This window comes from Cyclopterus lumpus, chromosome 6 (genome assembly GCF_009769545.1).
Source record: "Cyclopterus lumpus isolate fCycLum1 chromosome 6, fCycLum1.pri, whole genome shotgun sequence".
NCBI classification, from domain to species: Eukaryota; Metazoa; Chordata; class Actinopteri; order Perciformes; family Cyclopteridae; genus Cyclopterus; species Cyclopterus lumpus.
The window spans coordinates 8130725-8151842 of record NC_046971.1 but is presented as its reverse complement, the minus strand read 5'-3'; the positions used below and the strand labels follow the sequence as shown (position 1 = coordinate 8151842).

Here is a 21118-nt window from a genome sequence, read left to right as displayed (position 1 = left end):
GGATTCTCAGAAACTGAACCCATTGCTACAGTGGAGAACTCCCTCAACCAATCAACACACTCCATTTTAGGGGCCAAGTGATAGTCAGCCAATTGCAGAGCACAGAGACTGTCACGTGCTCATTGTTTTTCATTTGACTGGCGTCGCTCGTCATTCTGTATGTTGTGTCAGATCGACTGATCGCGTGTTGCCATAACTTACGTCGTACTACTTTAGTGTTAACGAAGGCTGGGGACTCAATGAAAGTATACAAGGAGTTATGGCTTATTTGATACGGTGACATAAAAAGGTATGGTCTGTTATGGTTTGTGTTGTGTTTATGAATGCTGCTGAGTTAACGGTAGCTAGCTGCGATAGTGGAGCTAACAGCTAACGGTAGTTGCTGATGTAGTATATTTTGGTGAGTAACGGTCGATATTAGCTATTTTGTTGTTCTCTCAGGATCATTTAACATCTTGAGGAAACAGCAATTCTTAGAAGCCATTTTTAGGAGCTGTGTTAGTAGTTTTATTTCAGGTCATGACATTTTGTTTATCATTTTCCTTCTCACTTTTTTTCCTCTTTCAATCATAACCTTTTTTTAATGTTATTGTTTATCACCAGGTTATTGAAAAGGGAGAACATAGACCTAATCTTGATGTGGATGTCACACACTCTCGAAGAATGAGTCATAAATGGGCTCCAAAAACCTGGCTCAAAGTAAGCAGAGCATTTCATTTGTGGCACACGTATGCCCGCAAGTCGACAGCACCACTTCCCTTGTCTGGTACCTCTCACTGCAGGGTCCATGGACAACAACCCTATTGCTACAAAGTTGGCTATGTCATCCGGAGGCACATCCACCATCTTCGGCTCACCGGGCGAAAGGGATGGATCTGTAAGGCTAACCAGGTTAGACAAAGGCTTGGACTCCACACCAGCACCTTGTACTTAAACACTTCAGCCTCACGGTGGTCTGCTGGTCTGAGCCAACACATGTCACGGGTCAGGAACAAACTGGACACAGTTTCTAAAGCTGTGAGTGGGACGCATACGGAACTTCTTTCCAAAATCGCCAAACTCAAGCCGAATGCTTTAAAAGGTTGGAAAAAAGCTAATGCGAGTGTTGAATCAGACCCAAAAGTGGAGGAGAGTGCAGTCACACCTATTCCTGCTCCCACGAATGCTGCGCCCACTTCTACATCTACTCCACCTAAACCTAGATGTAACTCCTCTTCTGCCGGTCCTTCTATTCCTCTGTCTGCTGCTACATTGGATGCAAATGCCACTACCACCACGCATTCTCACCACCCTCCCCAAGCGACTGATGCTGCCACAATTGTGACTGTGGGTGAACGTAAGGAGAAAAAGCTGAGACGTGTTGTTCCCGCTGTCAAAGACAGTTCTGCCAGGAAGAAAGAGGAGATTAAACCTTTGTTGAATGATGCTGAGAGCAAGAGCACAACTTCCGAACAAACCACAGCACTTTTCCATCCCAGCACCTTTTCAGTCAGCATGGATGAGACTTACAACTATCTGGCCCATCACATCAACTCCTACTTTGGCAGCAGTACAAACAACAAGAAAGTGGACAATGTTTACTCTCCCTCTGCTTCCTCTCAGGGTAAAAAAACTAATGACCTCATGCCAGTACCTGGTAAAACAGTCTCTGCTGCTCCAGTTACGCCACCTTCCACGAAGAAGGGTTTGGGACACTACTTGTCATACTCGGCTCCCACTGTTCAAGCCTTCGTAGGAAGCTACATTGCTCCCCTGGTCCCAAGGTTTAGGACGGCAGAGAACAAAAGTGCTACAGGGGAGGAAAAGAAAACCGAGGATGGACCAGTCAAACAGATTGAGGCCATAATTATTAAGGAGCAGACGACTTCAGAGGAGAAAGCCAAAAAACTGCTACTTCAAAGAGAGAAGGTATGTCTATGTTAAAGTGAAACCTAATTCCAACATTGTATAGTTCTATCTATATATATATATATATATATATATATATATATATATATATATATATATATATATATATATATATATATATATATATATATATATATATATATATATATATATATATATATATATATATATATATATATATGTATATGTCCTGACATTGACCAGAGCTCTTGCTACTCTATATGTCTCAGGGTAGTGTAGCGTGCTTACTTGCTGCCTGAGTTCTCGGAATCTATTTTAAAAAACAACCCCCTTGTGGAGTTTGTACCTTCTCGGTCAAGCCTGCTGATGCTTTTAATGTGGTGAAGATTAACAGTTAATGTCAAAGCGGGATTAAGTATTTGAAACGGGAACTAATGTGTTGTGCCTTTTGGCTGATATACAGTAGATAAAATCATTGATATGGTATAATGGTGGGCTTTGCGCCAGTTCATGTTGTAACCCAAAGAGCAGACATGAAATACAAGAGTTACCTTTTGAAATGAACATATCAATAAAGGACTGTAGCTCATTTAGGTGCAAATTATTAGCTATAGCAGAGTTTCTTCTTCAGGCTAACCTTTTTTAAATGAGCCATAATAAACTGGACCTCACTGGTTGCACTTCTTTTTGTGTCTCCAGATCATTGCCAGGTTGAGTGTGGACAACCGGACTCGGGGTCTGGTTCAGGCTCTCCACAGGGCGTCAGATGTAAGGGTCTACATCAACAGGGTGGAGGACCTCAGCTACCATCTCCTGGAGTTTCCAGAAACCAGTGGCGTCGCAGTCAAGGTGAGCGAGGAATGTGTCCGACGCTGCTGAGCACGTCAAAAGCAGCAACTCTTATGTTTGGCACTAGCTCATGATCTTTCATATACTTTTTTTGACAAATGCATGTTAGTTTGAGAGACAAAACGGCAACAAGATATGACAACATTGTTATGCGTTGTTGGAAGAGCAGTGATTGAAACCTTCTGATAACTTTTATTTAAAGTGGTGGCCCCTTAAAGCCCAGCCAATTATCTGGTTTATGAGCATAAGTATTTTGTACTTGTAAATGTGATGCTTAAAATGTAGGTTATTGTCCAACCAAATGCCCGGATATCTATATGCATCGACAAACTCAATACCAACTTACTCAAGGCTGTTATCAGAGGTGGAAGAAACCTTAGACGATGACAGTATTTACAGCAGCATGTCTTTACCCATACATAATCCTGTTATGTTTGGCATGTATTCTTAAACAGCCTTAGCGTGTAAATCATGCAGATAATGGCCTTCTGCTTGTGTTTGGGAATTTTCCCATGCCGGGCAAATGTCAGTTAGTCAGCTATGGCAAAAGGTTACATGCTGCTCTCTGTTTTATGACGGCTGTACACGCAGACAACATACTACAGCATTTATTGATGTCTCTGCTTTATCTTTGATGGCGTTAGAAAGTTATTTAGTGCTAACCATTCAAACCATTTGCTAGTGCTGGGAATGTTAATCCTCTATGACTGGCTGTGTTTTTCATTTCCACATCTGAGTGTGTGTTTTAAAAAAAAAATGTGTTCATCAGGAGCAGGTCATCCCTTGCCTGCTGCGTCTGAAACAGGCCAGTGACACGGGCCTGAGGGCAGCAGTTAGAGAAGCCCTCACTCTGGTGGGCTACCATGAACCTGTGAAAGGCCGGGGCATACGGATCCTGACCATAGACGGAGGAGGGCTAAGGTACAAGTTCAGCTCTGTTGTTTTTATTCTTTCTTTTGTAAGATATGTGTCACTGGTGTCAAATATTTTCCAAATGGAACTAAATAGCATTTATTGAAGTCAAGGCCATGTTTTGAAAAGCAATGAACTGCTTCTATTTGCAGTTTTAAATCAAGTCACTGTACTCCCTGAGAAACATTCAGTTAAATGGATAAGGGTGTATTTCCTTATTTGTCTTTGTTATGATAGTGGGACATTAGACGGCTTGTTGGTCGTCATCTCATTCATTTAGAACTCTTTGTGTATGTCTGACTTTGTACTTTCAGAGGACTTGTTGCACTTCAGACGTTACACAAGCTGGAAGCCCTGACCGGAAAGCCCATTTACAAACTGTTTGATTATATTTGTGGAGTCAGCACAGGTGCGTTGTCCCACTGCCCTACTTCTCTGTATGCGTCTGGATTATTTGAGCAGAGGGCCACATTGCACGTGGGATTGACAGCTTTGATCCATTTGTTGCTCTGCTCTCGTTTTGACTTCATTTTCACCACCAAACACCACCGCTGCTTTGTATTGAGGGTAGGCCACAGAAAAAAACCTGTTTGAAACTGTCATGAAATTGCATTGCCTCATTTGGTTTTAGGAATTGTTAACTGGTGAATTCATATTTTCTTTATGCAAAATCACCACAAGGGGATGCTGTGGATCATTCCTTCAACTGTCTCCTCCACCTGCCACTGGGTTGTTTTCATTTCACAGCAGATTGCAAACATATTTGCAGACCACTGTGGCCTTTAATCAATACCAGAAGTTTCTGTTTGTCCCCAGTTCCCATCAGTTCTCTCGGTCTTAATCCCCACCAGTTGGAGGCACATCATTTAGTGAATGTTTTCAGAGCATAACGTAATCCGTTTGCTCGATCGAATGTTGCTCACACATTTAAAAACCCATCTGGGCCACATCTGGCGGGATTGATCACCCACATCATTCAGGTACACCCCATCTCTGCCCTCGTAGCACTGCTGTGGATTGGTTACCCTGTCGGGATCCTTAATCCCGGAGAGAAATCAGTTGAGGAATATTAGCTTGTAGGGTAATAAATGTGATCATTTCATGCACTTCCTATAAATGGATCATCAGAGGGGAATGTCAGTCTTAACAGATAATCCTTCTGGTAATTAGTGCCGCATCAACTTCAGCCCTGGAGACTGAGAGTAACGGCAACGAGCTGTACGTTCCCCGTTTGCATGTTTTATTCCTTTTTGCTGCGTTCCCAAAGGACTGGCAGGAGCTCTTGTACTTCAGTTTACAAAAGCATGCTGTTGTGCGGCTCATTCACCAGTCCTTGTCAGTCGCTTTCCCTCTGTGACTGTTTGCCCGTGTTTTTCCCTCAGGTGCCATCTTAGGGTTCATGCTGGGTGTGTTCCAAATCCCACTGGACGAGTGTGATGATCTTTACCGGAAGTTGGGTTCAGATGTCTTCAAGCAGAACGTCATTGTTGGTACTGTAAAGATGGGCTGGAACCATGCGTTCTATGACAGCGAAGCCTGGGAGAACATCCTCAGGTTAGTTCCTTTGTCCTTTTTTATGGGGTGGTGCTCATGCTTCATTAATTTGGATGTTAAAATGCCTTGGAAGTGGAAAAACAGGAAGTAAAAGTAAACGCACAGTGATTTGGAGGTACCTAACTAAAATTAGGATATCCATCAAAGGTGAGCTTTATTTTTGTGTGGTAATGCATTTAAACTGCAGATGATTTGCAAAGTATGTACTGCATTGCCATGCAACACTAGTGTATTATAGGTAACCATAAAAGCAGACATGGTGTTCACTGTGATGGATAACCAACTCAAGCAAATTTCAAGGGTCACCCAATATTGAAAGTTGTATAACATTTGGACAAAAAAAATAGTACAATTTATATTAAAAAAACACTGCATGTTTAATTATTGTTGGCACTCGTATTCATAGACTGTTGTAGATGGCCCAAGAAAACCTCAAGAGCAGTAAAATTATCCTTTTGTAAATATATGTGGCAATCACAAAATGGTTTAAAATCCCATTAACTGATATGCAGGAGGGTTTTGTGAAGCCTGCAGAAAGAAATCTGTATCTAGTCTAAAATTCACAATGGCAAAAAATAACATTAGCCTATCTTCCATTCCACAGAGAGAAAATGGGCTCTCAGCTTCTGGTGGAAACTTCAAGAAACCCTGAATGCCCCAAGGTAAGCTTGAGAAGATGGCCTCACACATTTGTTGGTTCTGTTTTGGCACAGACCGTTGAGCCTCTGGCCCACCTTAAAGGCATATTACAAAGAAAGCTCTCTATCTCTGCAACGACAAGTGGAAGGAAAATACACTTTAAAGCCATATAAGATACTGCGGTTGAAGAGGTATCCAGGCATCCATATCTCAGCAGACTCCTGCGAGGCCCACAGTACAGAGACGATATTAAATAAATCTGTCAGCATGTCGATCTTGATATGATGCTCGCAATTTTCTGTTTGTAAAAATGCTGCCTCATGCTGGAATAGTCGGGTTGTATGTCATTTCCTCTAACTGTAGGTGGCAGCGGTGAGCACCATTGTGAACCGCGGCGCTCTCAGGGCTTATGTGTTCAGGAACTACAACCTGCTGCCCGGGTCGCGCTCTCCCTACCTCGGGGGTTCCCAGCACCAGCTGTGGCAGGCCATCCGTGCCACATCAGCAGCCCCTGGTTATTTCCAGGAGTTCAAGTTGGGAAATGATCTCCACCAGGTCAGTAACAGGGGAGTGGTGTGTGTGTGTGTGTGGGTGTGGGGGGGGGGGGGGGGGGGGGGGAGGGACTGGACTGGATGATTATAAATCATACATATTATCTCCTGAGTTACAGAAGAGGGAGCATGATCGGGTTTCATGGCAGTGGATTTAAACTCTACATCTCGATTTTAAGCTTTTCGCTGATGCTTTTATCGAGGACGATTGTCATGAGCACCACTGTTGCATAAGCTTAAATTCCAAGAGAACATGTGGCAGAGTGACGGCACATGATGAATATTTAATGTGTCTTTTTTAGGATGTTTTTCTTTGGCACTCCTCTTAGCTGATGGGTCAGGCTTGGAGGTCAAGCCAAGACATGCATACAAACACTGCATGCATTTAAGGGTCAGGGCATCATCCGCTTGTCATTTCTTTTATCTTTTTATTTTTGGATTGTAACTTTTTAATGAACCATTTTGTGTGACCAAGCTTAATTTTTTTTGTTTTAAATTACTCGTGTCAAGAAGATTAAAAGTCAATTTCTGTCGAGTCCTTTTGTTTCTTGTTTTGAAACGGTCAAAAACAGAAGTTTATCGAATCTAAGCCATATGCAGAATAGGTGTCTGTGGGATATGTCTTTCTAATGATTACTTAACACAATTGTCTCACACTGTTACAACAGTTGGATTTTATTTTAAGAAGACGTGAGCTACATCTGTGCATTTCTGTCAAAATGACAGTAAACAGTCAAGTCCCAACAGTCCCCCTGGCGTGTATATATACACGATCTTCTTCGGCTGCCCTCAAGCCAGACTCAAGGTTATGTTTTCAAGTCCAATTAATATAGCTTGGTCAGGGGCTATCTTAACGTATTGGGCAAAACACATAATTTCCTCTCTCAAATCATTCTATAACATTTAAACACTCCAAGCTGTTTGTCTTCATCCTACCACCGTGTACACGGCTTCAAGTGAAATATTTCACGTTCATTGTACCTTTTTTTTTTAAACTCTCTCTCTCTTTCACACTCTGCTTCACATTACCACCATTTTATTTACACAGTCAGGGACAATTTGACCGCAAGCCTCTGCTCCAATAATCCAGTGCTTACTGTTGGAGTGCTGGATTTAAATGCATGTGCAGTCGGTGTTGATGGGGGGGGGGGGAGGGGGAGGAGCCTAATGAGAAAAATCCTCCGCACAGAAAGTGCGGGGGGGGGGGGGAAACTCCATTTCCTTCTTGTCTATGTTCATTTCCATTCAGTTACATCTTAGCAGGAGAGTGAGTCGCAGTGAGACACACTTAAATCCATCACCACTAAACAGGTATGCATTAGCCATCCGTGACATTACAAACCACGGCTCCACTCTACCGATTTACTAATCAATACGTATGGCGACTCTGTTGGCCTTTACCTTTTTCAGGAAGGGCTTTAGCAGCGAGGCATAGCAGATGGAATCTTAGAAAACAAGTCGGTGTGAATTTTATTATGTTTAAAACCGAAGGTAAACAAAATACGCCAAAAGAAAACAAACAAAAAAACCCCGATGCAAGTCATGAGGCGTCACTTCTCTCCGAGTATTCAGTCGATCTCGCCTGGCGTTTCACCCGTCACATCCAGATTTCAATATCTCCTTGAATCGACATTCAAAACACAGAAGGGTGGGGCAAAGACAGAAGAACTCAACGTAGACACGGCACACGTGAATGAGCATGTGTTTGCATCAAAGGCAATCTCCCGTGTCGGAGCGCTCCCACACTCCTTAATTGGAAGCCGTGTTCGTTGTGTCGGTGACTGGGGGAAGTTCAGGGGCAGAGAATGAAAGAGACTGGTTGATGGAAACCCACCTGTGGTGGGAGATTTCCTCAGCTTGCTGCATACATTAGGCCCAACGCAGCGCTTCATTCATCACGCACAACTGAATCCCACGTCTGCCTCGTTAAAATGAAAAGACGGACAATTAAGACCAATGGCAGTTATTCCAAAACGCTTGTTAGTTGCCGGCAGGAAACGTCTTTCTGTGAGCGGATTTGACAACATCATTAGTTAAACATATATTCGCCACATGCCACGTTAAAACTGTTGTTTTTATGTTATATTCTAATTGAATTTCTGTCAAAAGAAATGTCCTCGTGGAAAAACTGAATGAAATTCAAAAGGGCGCTCCTGCTGGGATTTTGCTCTTGTTTTTCTCAGGCTAGTAGAGATGGAGAAACTATTTTTAAGGAGGTGTTTTGTTAACTGGCAATTCCTGCGTCATTTGTTCTTTTGCTCATTTGTTCCTCTTTCTCTCCCTTTTTTTTGTCCTCTAGTTTTAAGTCAAAGCTTACAAAAGTGTCCATTGTGTCTTTTTATTAGCAGTTTGTGGAAATTAAATGAGTCTTTTCAGGACTCACCACGGCGGTCCATCTGTTTCTATCTAGAATTTGTTGCTCCGAATTTATAGAGAAGCTGTTATCAAAATAATATTTTTGATTTGTCTCCAGTGATAACGCAAACTCTAATTCAAACGTGGATGAAACTGCAATATATATATATATATATATATATATATATATATATATATATATATATATATATATATATCGGTGTTGGTGGCAAATGTAATCCTGAACAAGAAGGCGTCTTGGCTCCATCACGCCTCTGTCCACGTGAGGAGTGAAACCTTCATGCATAGTAACGCGCACATTGCAGCAGAAGGATTCAGTCTCAGTCCACTGTCGTGACAAATGATTCCACTGGGTACAAGAAGTACAACAGATTTTTGCAGCAGGAGAACTCTGCTTTCTCGATCTACTCCATTAAGCATCAGCACCGATTGCACATTAAAAAAAGGTTGCAGATGCCTCTTTTACAAAGTCATTTTTAATGAGTTGTTAAACATGATTTGACAAAGAACAGCATTTCTAATGGGCTCCTTCTAATATAAATGTTCTAACTGCTGTCAGCTACTTTACTTTCCACGTGAATGAACCTCGGCAGCTTCAAAATGCCACCCAGCCTTATGGCTTTAAAAAAAAAAGAAAAAAGAGTTATTGGCCACTGAAACCAGTCATGAGCATAACGTTCTGTCTGTGTGATGTCAGGATTCCCTAGAGAGAGAGTCATCTCGCTCTTTTCCACCAACGCCCACAGAGTTTTCCACTTAATTCAAGGCCTTAACAATCACCCTTTTGATTCGGTGAGAGCCGGACGGCCGCGGTGCCATGTGCCCCAACGAATGCTGGAACTCTCAAGCGGCGCTTCAAGAAAGTTGGGATTGTTTGCTGATGCTTCTGTGATTTCGGGCGAATCGAAATCTTGACGGAGCCAGAAATGTAGATTTCCGACTGGCAACGCAGGGGAAATCGTAACTCGGAGCAAGACCTTTTTTTTTTTTTTATAAAGCCGAGCAGCCGTGGTGTTATCAAAGCCTCACAGTTGCTTCCAGAGCCACGGAGACGACGACGCCTTAGTGAGGGGGGAGAAATGGAGGCGATGAGGGGAGGGTGGTTCCACATTAAAGCTCTCTCAGTTATCTCTGCTCTAAAGAACACAGAAGTAGAAGACTTCAGACGTTTCACAATGGATGCCAGAGCATGCGTGGAATGGCGAGGAGGGCCCGATTTTGTCCGCCTTGTTGCCATGGCGTCTCCTGAGGCGGTGGGGAGGAATGGGAGCATGTTTTTGTACCCACCTCTGCCAGCATTTGATGGGAGGCATGGGATCAGTTGGCCACCACCAGAGTGTGAGCTCCTTAGAGACCTAACAGGGCACAATGCTCGGGCAGAAAGACTTCACACAGCCTGAAATGGAGTAGGTCACATCAGCACTAACATATTTCTTGGTGCTGGTAGATGACAGAGGGAATGAGACATAAATGAGTCTAAGAAGTCATTAAATGTGGCAGCTTTGGCAAAAGAACTCCAGTTATGATTCTGTGTGAGGAAAAGAGGAGGGTAGTGGCATGCGGTCTCACATAATTTAAGTAACATTCCAAAAGTGCAGTTCAAAAAACCATAACCTTTTGGACCACCTTTTTCTGTACACTCTTTCTTTAAAGGCCACTGGAGGTGGATTTATTGGTCTTTAAATTACTTGCTCAGCACCGCAGTGCTTCTCAGATGAGGCAGAGGGGAGGAGAGGTGGTGGATTCAGGGAGGCGACGACGAGTATAAATCTGAGCTTCTTTTTGTTTTTTAAACACTTCCTCATCCCAGTCATCTCTCCTCCTGTGTTAAGCCCCGGGAGCTCGGGCCTGGAGGCCGTCGGAGGATGGAGCTCAGACTTTTGAGCCCCTTCGGCAGACCGTCTCTGGAGCTTTGTCCCTCGAGTATAAACACCCACACATGGATTCTCTCATTATCACTTTTGTTTTCTTCCACGGGCGGCTCTTTTTGTTCTGTTGTATGTTTGCACAAACACTTGATTGCACTGCCCCACTTGTTTGGGGATTAGGCCAGAGCACTGATTATCTTGAGTGACTGCTGTGTGGAAAGCCTTCCCGAATCTTCCTCTCCGCCCCTAACCAACTCGTCTCCGCACAGCGCACAACAATCCTCACTGCAGTGGCCCACCGACTCTTTGGAATAAATCACCGCTTTGAACCTGGCTTTGCATTGTATTGGTATGCAAGTGCGCGTGTTCACTCACATCGCCTGCAGGGAAATTAGCTTTAAATTGCTCAGTAGATGACGGACAGAGAAATTATGCCGTCTAATATGAAGTTGTCAAATATATATACATAAATCCCCATGGGAACCTAGAACCTAGCTACAATTTGAGCAAGGGTGTTCTGCAGCCATTTATATCACTGCAGGAAGTGTCAGTTAAATCTGAATGGCCACAGTTGGCAGGGATGATTCATCGTTTTCAATTCTGGGTGAACATGTGTGGTCACATATTCGCCGAAATGTGTGGGAAAAGGTAACCGTGAACGGTAGATCTGAATTTCCCTTTCCTGCCTGGGGCAACGTTGGCACACACAGATGTGTCTCTCCTCTATTGACAGCCTCAATGTGACCCTTTGAGGCCCATAAAGGAAAGAGGCCAAGAGGAGAACTGGTCGGTGTAATTCCATAATATGGCATGAAGCCCTCTGACTTGACCTTAAGAGTGGCACTCACCCCACTGACCACGTTGTCATTCTCATCCTCTCTGGGGACAATGGTGGCCTTTATGTGGCTCGGATGCCATTTAGGCAATTCATTTTACTCGATGAGCAGATTTATTTTGTTGATGACATAGAAAGTAGCTTTTAGGCGCAAACGGCGTCGATTTTGATTTTGAAAGATTTGTACAGCGACTACGCAGTCATTTTTTATTATAGCGGTCTAATGATCTACTTTATCGATTGAATGACCGTCTCTGGAAAACAAGGTCTGGTTATTGTCACAGGCATAATCGGATGTCCACGACTTATGTAACGTTTCCCTAATGAATCATTTGAAAGAGGGAGGGGGGGGGGGCTCATTGGCACAGCCTGGTGATAAATCATGACGGAGCTCAGTGCCCCTCAGTCCAGCTCAGTCAAAGAAGCCAAAGAAGTCTCGATGGCTACAGCTGCTCGTTGGCACTGTGATGCGAATGCTGCACCAGATGTATGTCGAAAGGCTCACCTCATTTGAGATGTGAGCGAGCCCTCTGTGCTCTTCTGTGTTGTGGCTGCTCGTAATGACCCCTCGCACAAGACGCCATTGAAGCCTGCCCGCGGGTTAGAGAGGCAGATAGAGACACACAGGGCTGAATGAAGAGGAGGAGGCTTGCTGTCCCAGCTAATGGGAGCCGGCATACACTGGGGCGTGAAATGACTTTTACTGATCCTAACGATAACACCTCTTTCCTATTCAAACCACTCTCCAAGACCGCTTTAACTGGCACAATGAAGATAAGCCCTCCAAAGTTAATGACGGTGGAGGAATTTCAAACGGCAAAGCAAGGGGCATATAAATCGCGCGTTTCTTAATTTTTGTATATTTATCTCGGCTCGTATCATCTCACTATTTTCATTTCAGGCGACGCTGCAAGAGCGGTTTCCTTTTTTTAAAAAAGAAGAGGAAAAAAAAGCTTTATTTCAGTTCAATTGGCCATCGGAAGAAGGGAAACATGATCCTGAAGGTGTAGGAGCCCTAATTAGTCGAAAAGTGGCTTTATTTGAGCGACGGTGGAAATGAGGAGCTGATTTGTGAATCAGCCGTCAGACCCTGGAGGGCAAAGGCGAGGCCAGAGGAGCTGTGATCCTCTGGAGCATCAACAGACGGGCTCTGCCGGAATCGAGGAACGCTGTCAAAGGAAATTTTTAAGCCTTTCAGGAAGGCATTATTCAAACTCTGAATTTTAAAATTCAGCTTCCTTTCAGGCGGAGGTTAAACCTTGGTCACATGGTCTCGACTGACAGGGTTGTGCCCTCTGAGGACATTTCTACAATGACGCAATGCTCTTTTTCCCAAAGTAAGATTGAGTCATTGTCAGTTTGAGCAGCACTACAGCTTTAAATCCACATAAATGGAAGTGACCTTTGCCTGGCGTCACGCTGAGCGTTTGACTGACGGCTTGTTTTTGGCCGGGTTTTTTTGCACGCAAAGCTCATTTGCAGTTAGTCCTAAGTAGATCATTGTTTCTAAGTCGACGTCCAAATATGCCCTGGCCTCAGTGAGAGAATGTGGCTGTCGGCCAAGTGGAGATATCTCACTGAAAAGAGCCCCGGCTTTACCACGCTGCAGCTTCAGCATCTGTCAAACTGTTCTCAGTGCAGAGTGAGCCCGACGCCATCTTCCATCGTTTGTTCATGACGGCTGTGGAGGGAGATGATGGATGCAAATTATCTTCTAAATGATTGATTCTACGGAAATGTTCTGAGCGCCACACACACACACACACACACACACACACACACACACACACACACACACACACACACACACACACACACACACACACACACAGAGTGTGAACCATACCTACCGTCTTCCAGTGGCACCACAAAGCTTCTTGACTGCCCAAAGAAAAAATTCTAACTTTCCATAAAGGCCTGAACTATGTTTTTAATTGGCCAAGCAGGTGCTCTGAAATGGAGACAAGTTATAGCATTGAACTCCCAGCTCACAGGAGCATTGTGCAGTTAGCTTTTAATGTCGCAGTCCGTGGTTCTGTGTGCAAGGCCGACCACTGTGCTTATGCAACTTGCCCCCAGCTATCGGCACAAAGAACTTGTGACTGGTCCCAGACCGCTGCCATAATTGCCACTGAGTTCAGAAAATGGAGCCTCTCTCACAGGGGTGTGAGTGATAAGAAAACTGCTTAGTTGTTTTGTTTCCAGCTGGGTTCGTCTGGTGCTCGCCACAGCGCCAGTCCCTCTAAGTCTCCATTAGGAGCAACTCTATTCCAGGCATTTTCTCCCTTTTTTTTCTTCTGTGTTCATTTCTTGGTCTGCCAGATACCCTACTGGTGCATAATGACGTGCTTTGGACAACCGGCTGCCTCAGCAGTTCCTCCATGCTTTGTGGGACAGTGAAGCCCTCTTTGTGTGACTTTCATCTGAGCCGGTGGGACGGGTGCCCTCTCAGTCTCTGGCTCGCACAGGAAATTCTGTTAATAACTAACTATAAGGATTTAAATGATTCAGAGAGTTAATTATCTTTTTTTTTTTTTAAAAAGAGAAGATTACTTATTTTGAATAATAGAACATTCCTCTATCAGACAGTGTGACTCAGAGGGATTGGAGTCATTTGCCTTTTTGTAATGTTTTATATTGGAGTCATTTTTGCCATGCCAGCAATGTCCACCGCTCTGACTAAAATAGCAACTATTTTGTCATTCATGGTCCCCAGAGGATGAATCCTAATCATTTTGGTAATCCCTCAACGTTTCCTTTAGTGCCACCACAGGATTGGCATTCAGTTCTTTTTATTGAAATATCTCAACTACTATTGGATGCAGTGTCATGACATTTGGTGAAGAAATTCATGGTGCCCAAACGATGACTCTCTGACACCAGGAGATGTGTGTCAACATTAAAGGAAATGGGCCCTGGGAAAAAATATATTTTCAGCGTTGATTAATCCGTTAAATATTTTCTAGAATAATTAATATGTTTGTCTATAAAATGTCAGACAATTGTCAACAATGCCAATAATAAATTCACATTCACATGTCTTGTTTTATCTGACCAGATCATTTTGGCATACTTTCTTAAAAGGTTATTTAAAATGATTAATTGACTATAGAAGAGTTGCCAATACATTTTCTGACATTTTTCAATGCAGATCAAACTTTTTTTAAAATTTAAAGCCACAAGCATCTTCTATTATGGGAGCTATTAATCGGTCCAGTCTGCCTCAAGTCAAACTACAATAACCAACTCCCTTTGCAATTCTGTTCTCCTGGTATTTTGATTGATGATGGAATTTCTCAGTCCAGCTCCTCAGATGAAGCAGACCTCTACCTTTTGGTAGGCAGCCCTCGAACTCCTCATCACGACGTATGCGGCTACAGATGTGTACAGATATGTTGTTCCGTAGCGACACTACTGAAGTGTGCGGAAAATATGGGATGTTCCCTCCCCTCTCGTCCCCAAGGCCCGGTGTGTTTGAATCCATGTGACGTGTGCCGTCACCAACGCACACCCACATTATTATATGCATTGACTCTAAGCAGGCATGAGCTCTCGATCAAACGTGCACTTACACACACACACACACAGTCACATAAACAAGCAGTTGTCCCCGTAGTGTGTCCCTAGACACCTGGGGGCCCTGCGGCTCCCACCCCCCAGCCTGGCCTCTTTAATGAGGACCGGCCCCTGTGTGTTTGATCCTGCTGCCAGCCGACAGCCCTGCGGCCCCTCAGCCTCATGCCTATTCAACAACCCCCCCCCCCCCTACTTATATTGCCTTGGGTAGACTATGGATCCAAAGCAAAAACACTCCTGGGCGGTTGTTCGATATCAAAGCCAGTCTCTCTGAAACTGTAAGGGAAAGAGAGGGGGGGGGGGGACTATTTAGCTCGATGTTTTGTAGACTTGGAAGCAGCTCTGAAACTGCAAATCGATCTGTTCTTTTTTGTTTCGTCAGATGTTCTTCAAAAAATGTCATCTATTGACTGTTGAAATCCATAAAAAGAGTTTGTGGTTTCAAATGCCAATGACTTGTTTTCGCTGACTGTGGTCTTGGCACAAAGAAACATTCGCAGTGTGTAAATGAGTTCTCTAACACCGCAGTCTCTTCTGTTGTGTGCACAGGATGGCGGTCTGCTGATTAACAACCCCACGGCATTGGCCATCCACGAGTGTAAGTGTTTGTGGCCCAACGCGCCCCTGGAGTGTGTGGTCTCACTCGGTACGGGCCGCTTTGAGACTCCCGGCAAGAACAGCGCCACCTACACGAGCCTCAAAACCAAACTCACCAACGTCATCAGCAGCGCCACGGACACCGAGGGTGAGCGGCCGACGCGTTCAAGATGCATTATGTCATTTAGAGTGGAGTTTCATAGATTTGTCAAACTGTAAATGGGCATCCATATTCAAACTAACTTAGTCTTGGTTGACTTTTATTGTTTGCTTTCAAATATTACATAATGTATGGTTTTTTAAAGTAGGTTAAGCAATATAAGGTTGAAAAATGTCTCACTTAATGTCATTTAAAGGGACTCCCCATGGTATGGGGTCACAAATATGTTCAATTTACAAATGCACACAGAAGGATTTACAAATAAATTAGACTCAGAAATGCACGCAGAACGATTCACATAAATTACGATTCTGATTCTTCTGAGCGCATTTGTGAATCTTTGTGTTTTGCATTTGTGAGTCTCTCTGTGTTGCATTTGCAATTATTGAGACTGATCTGACCCCATACCATGGTGATGTCCTGTAGGATCAATTATTTTCTCCAGAAAGATTTTTTGAAAGTCTTGACGGCAAAAAAAAAGAAAAAGAAAGCCCACATAAAATGGTATTTTTGCAAATTGGTTACACGCCACATGTGGAGGACGCCTGCAGTCGTCGTATTTCTCAGTCCAGACGCTCAAACCTTATTTCAAAGTGCTGAGCAGAATCTGTGCTGCTAAGAGCGCAATGGAGGAGAACAACCGTCGGTGAACAGACACTGAAATATATTTGACGGCACGATTGTTCCGAGGGCGAATGTTTCCGTGTTGGAAAGCCGCGTGCGTCACCAGCGTAGCTACGCAGTTACTGCCCCCGCCGCTGTTACCCCAGCAACCCACGTAGATAAGCTGCTGATGTCTAGACACACATCAGATCTGATCACTCACAAATAACAATTATAAACACTGTAGCAAAAAAAGTTTAGATATGGTTGATTTTGAATTAACTATTTAAAGAGGTTACACACCACATGTGGAGGACATGTTTGTACAGGCATACAAACAAAACAGGCAAGACCACAAACATGTGGAATCGCTACTCGATATGTCCCAAAAAGCACAACACGCTATACTGCATCAACAAAGAAGAAGAAGAACATGGGCAAAAAAAATGAAACTCACCCACAGGGATAAGCCAAACTAATGATGCAAGCCATGAAGTGTTTACAATGCTGTTATCTTCATGTTAAATGTCAACGCATGAAGGTTAAATTGATACAAACTAGACTCTGTTTCTGTGTCGTCTGTGCGGGGAGGAATTGTGCTTTGATGTCACCAGTGTAGAAAATGCTGCACTGCAGGTTGACTTGGTTCTGGACGCGTCCCATTGTGGCTCTCTGTAGTGGCTACCTCTTCCATCTCCTTATCACCTCTGGTCTTGGCCACCTCTGCTGTGCCTAAATGCGGCTCGGGCCCCTTCCCTGCAGTGGCTGACCTAGATGCTTTTCTGCACTCGTTCGTCCTCATATTTTCGGGATTAAGCTCTCCCCAGCTATCGGACAGGGGCTTTGTTATTTAGAAACCGCAGATTAGCAAAGAGTGTTCATCACATATTTTCTCCTTCTCTAAAGCTTCCCTCCTGCCTCAGTGTTCACAAGCCTCCTGCTTTGTCTTCGGTGTCTCGGTAGAGCTCGGCTTGCTGTGGGAGACGGATGAGGCTCATCTAATGGGGTGTTGGCTGTAAACGGCTCCGGATGAAACTGACTTGTTTCTCACTAACAAACTCGCTTGGTCATGTTTAGCATGCCGCAATTTAGGTTCTCCGTACAATGGATGTGCAGTTTAGAACTGCTGGCTGGGGGTCCGTCTCCCGGAGCACCGAAGAGCAGAGCGCTCTCCTCCTGGCAGGGTGGCCTCCCGGCTACTAAGCGGTTGAGGCGAAGGTGCGGGTGGAATTTAATGTTTCTAATACTTTGGATTTCGCCCAATAAATGAACTATCAATGCGTACAGCCTGGCACACAGATGGCCAACACCTCAAAATAATCAGATAGCAGTGTTATTTTGGAGTTAAGTTTAATTTTGCATATTCTTTCCCTGTTCGTTAGTAGGTGGCTTTTTATTTTATAACTTATGACTGTAAATTTAGTCGTAGAGGTGAAATGCTGACCCCTATTTGTTTGGAGCACGTGGCAAGTTTTACACATTGCACCGTTTTTACCACATTTATTACCTGTTCAACAATAAAGGCATTCCTCATCTCAGGAATGTTTAAATACATTTCCTCTGTGTAGCACTTTTATAAATGTGATAATGCATCCAGTACATAACTGGGTATAAAAACACAAGAAAGTCGATATTATATAACCTCCGTATAACCTTTTTTTAAGTAAAATACAGGTTTAGTTCACATGCTCAGCAGTGGCTGGTTCTGATTGACTCCGTGTCCGGACTTCTGAACTGCTGTGGGAACACAGACGGAAAACAATCTCCGTCACCTTTTTGGATCCCTCGGGCATATTTCCTCTGTTATTGCTACTCGCTGCCTGTTGGTACGCATTTGCATGTTGTTGATTTTAAGCCTCTCGGACGTAGCGTTTGAAAACAACCATGACGGACAAGCCAGACAGTTTCACTTGGCATCGCCTCGCACTCTCAGCCCCGACGTGCTCACACCGTTACACATGTAACGCTGTCACGGCTCTTGACAGGCCAGTTTTTGAATTCTCACGGCCGTTCTCACTCTTATCGCAATATCTGAATATTTGAACAGACTGAGACCATTAGGAAGCTAATTGTGCGTTTTATGATTTTGGTCTGTACGGAACATGTCGTCGTGTATGATTTTTATTTTTATTTTTTTGTGTCGACCTCACCCTCACCTCTCTCCCTGCCTCCAGAGGTTCACGCCATGCTGGACGCCTTCCTCCCTCCCGCCACGTATTACCGCTTCAACCCCTTCATGAACGAAGACATCTCCATGGACGAGAACCGACACGAGAAGCTGAACCTGCTGCAGGCTGACGGCATCCGTTATCTGGAGAGGAACGAGGAGAAGCTGAAGAAGGTCGCTCGCATCCTCACCCGGGAGAAAAGCTCCGTCCAGAGGATGACGGATTGGGCCAAGCTCAGGGCTGACATGTATAATTTCAACTCCTCGAAGCTCTAAGTCCAGCACAAGCCACCTTTACCTCACTTGGGAACTCTCCCCCTATTTCAAATTGCCTAGAATATGTCCTGTAACCATCATTGGTGTGTCCTAGTAGGTAATGTGTCCAACAAGCCAAACACTACCTTCCTCCTCACTCTGACTCCACACTTGGATTGTGTCCGGCTGTCCTTGTGGTTGGCAGCACTCGACTGCATTCAAAGAAAATGTGTCAAATGACATGTAGGTTTGGGAATTCTCTAAATGGGGATTCACTGTAAGCTAGCCAAGGCAGCTTGTATCCTTTAAAGGAACAGTTCAACATGTTAGGAAGTAATCTTGTTTGCTTTCTTGCAAAAAGTTGAAGAATGGCATCAATCTTCTCGTCTAACCTTCTTCGAGAAAAGTAAAGATATCTTCTAAAATAGACAGAGTACTGTTAAGTAGCCAGTAACCGGCTGTTTTACCAAGTGAGCACTTTTTAAGCACTTGTTTTATCTTTTTGAAGATGTTATGACAATATATCCTCCACAAACTTGTTTTTGTGCTTTCACATCAAATGTGTAGATGGTTTATGGAAATGAAGTATTTGTTAAGCTAATCTTCAAATCTGTGACTCTGTAAAACACCAGTACTGTATCAAGTAAAGACAAAAACATCCTTCTTATTTTTGTAAATGGGTCTATTTCTGCAAGTGACAATTTTCAAATGACTAAAATGTGCATCTTAACGAGGCAGCTAATGGTATGCTGATAATAATATAATATAATATAATATAATATAATAAGCATTTGGTCCCACTTCAAGCATTACAGTATGGTGTAGTTCTATGTAAGTGCATGTTATATTTAAGATTTTACACAAAGAAAAGTACATATCTAGTGGAAAACTTTAAAGAAGTGTATATTGCAAAGATTTACCTCAATATTTATTTCCATAATATCTGCAATGATTAATAAATCGAAATAGCAGATATATATAAATGGAGGCACGCTGGCATAAGGATGTAACTCGTATGTGTTATTTTAGCCTCCAAAGTATTTTAAGTTTTTTTTAATGCTTTTATCCTCATGTGCTTGATTTTTGTTGATCTTATGAATTCCCCACAGGCGATACGCTGTCGTCAGTGTGCCCTCGTTCCCTTTGCTGCCTCCTTCTCTAAAGCCTCTCTACCTTGACGTGCTGTGCTATGACATATTTGATCAAATCAGTTCATAGCTCGGGGACTGTTTTAAAACAAATTGCTGCTTGATTGATTTGTCATGGCTTAAAATGAGCTTAATCACATGTACAGTTAAAAAACAAAAATGCACTTCAGACATTCATGCCTAACCCGGTCAAGTACTGTACAACAGATGCAGCGATGTGTCGGTCACTCCTGGAACAATTTAGGGCGAGCGGATGCAGATTTTACCCCGATTATTGTAATTCCACCGTTGATTATGTGTAAAGACTGTTTGCGAGTGTATGTAATTAAAACCCAGCACTGAACCTCGCTGCTTCTTGCCTCATTATATGAAGATTAGCTGATTGTGATCTGAGAAAACCTGCTGTTTCACTCGTGGAGCATCTGAGGGAGAGGAGACGGGCGGATATGAAGCCGCTAACTTGTACATACAACCGTTTTCATTACTCAAACGGAGATGTGGACTGATGATACACCTCTGCTAATTCCCAAGGTGATTGGCTTGATTGAGGCAAATTCTGATTAGTGTAATTACTACTGCCGGCACACACTCCATCTAGACATACCCCAGTGTGTGTGTGTTCTCTCAGTAACCCGTGTTGTAAAGGTAGGGGTGTATTTTTCAGGGGAAGCTCATTCGAAGGCCCTTTCCCAAGCTGCCTGTCATTAAAGAGGACGGTGAGATGAGATGACTGTGCAAGGCGTTGCTCGGTCACCTGGGTAACAGCCCTGGCTGTGATGGATGGCGGTTCCCTCCAGCGTAAACACCGTGCACTGACACGGCTCTCCACCAACTGCTGACACGCATGAAAACACAGTGATGTCCACAGGACACAACAAACTGCATCAACAATGGTCTGGGGGGAGGAGGGGGGAGGGGGGGAAAATAAAACCAGGATGGAGGCCATTCACAATCACATGTTTTGTTTTAATGACAATAGCAATGCATGCATATGGTGGACTTTGACTATATCTAGAATTTAAAAGGGTATTTTCTAAATATAAGAGCTATTTGAGACGATTGTGATCAAAAAGACACTTTTTTTTTCTTCGGTGTCTTTTGTAGATGAAAATACCAGACGCATCTATAAATGAACTGAATTTTTTTGAAGACTCATACT

General features: G+C 43.6%; 1 protein-coding gene across 5 annotated transcripts; it reads left to right on the top strand.

Annotated features, from left to right (window-relative positions):
- The first annotated feature begins 131 nt into the window (after positions 1-131).
- Positions 132-20302, top strand: LOC117732235 (calcium-independent phospholipase A2-gamma-like). Of its 5 annotated transcripts, XM_034535033.1 has the most exons (11): positions 132-289; positions 604-699; positions 783-1908; positions 2569-2718; positions 3488-3639; positions 3945-4039; positions 5013-5184; positions 5789-5846; positions 6187-6378; positions 15579-15774; positions 18564-20302. In XM_034535033.1, exons 3-11 carry the CDS (start codon positions 976-978, stop codon positions 18830-18832), a joined length of 2217 nt encoding a protein of 738 aa, XP_034390924.1. In that variant the 5' UTR covers positions 132-289; positions 604-699; positions 783-975; the 3' UTR covers positions 18833-20302. The 5 variants fall into 5 exon arrangements, with proteins under 5 accessions (XP_034390924.1, XP_034390923.1, XP_034390922.1 ...); XM_034535032.1 differs by having other exon boundaries at positions 604-1908; positions 3494-3639; XM_034535031.1 differs by having other exon boundaries at positions 604-1908.
- The last annotated feature ends 816 nt before the right edge of the window (positions 20303-21118 follow it).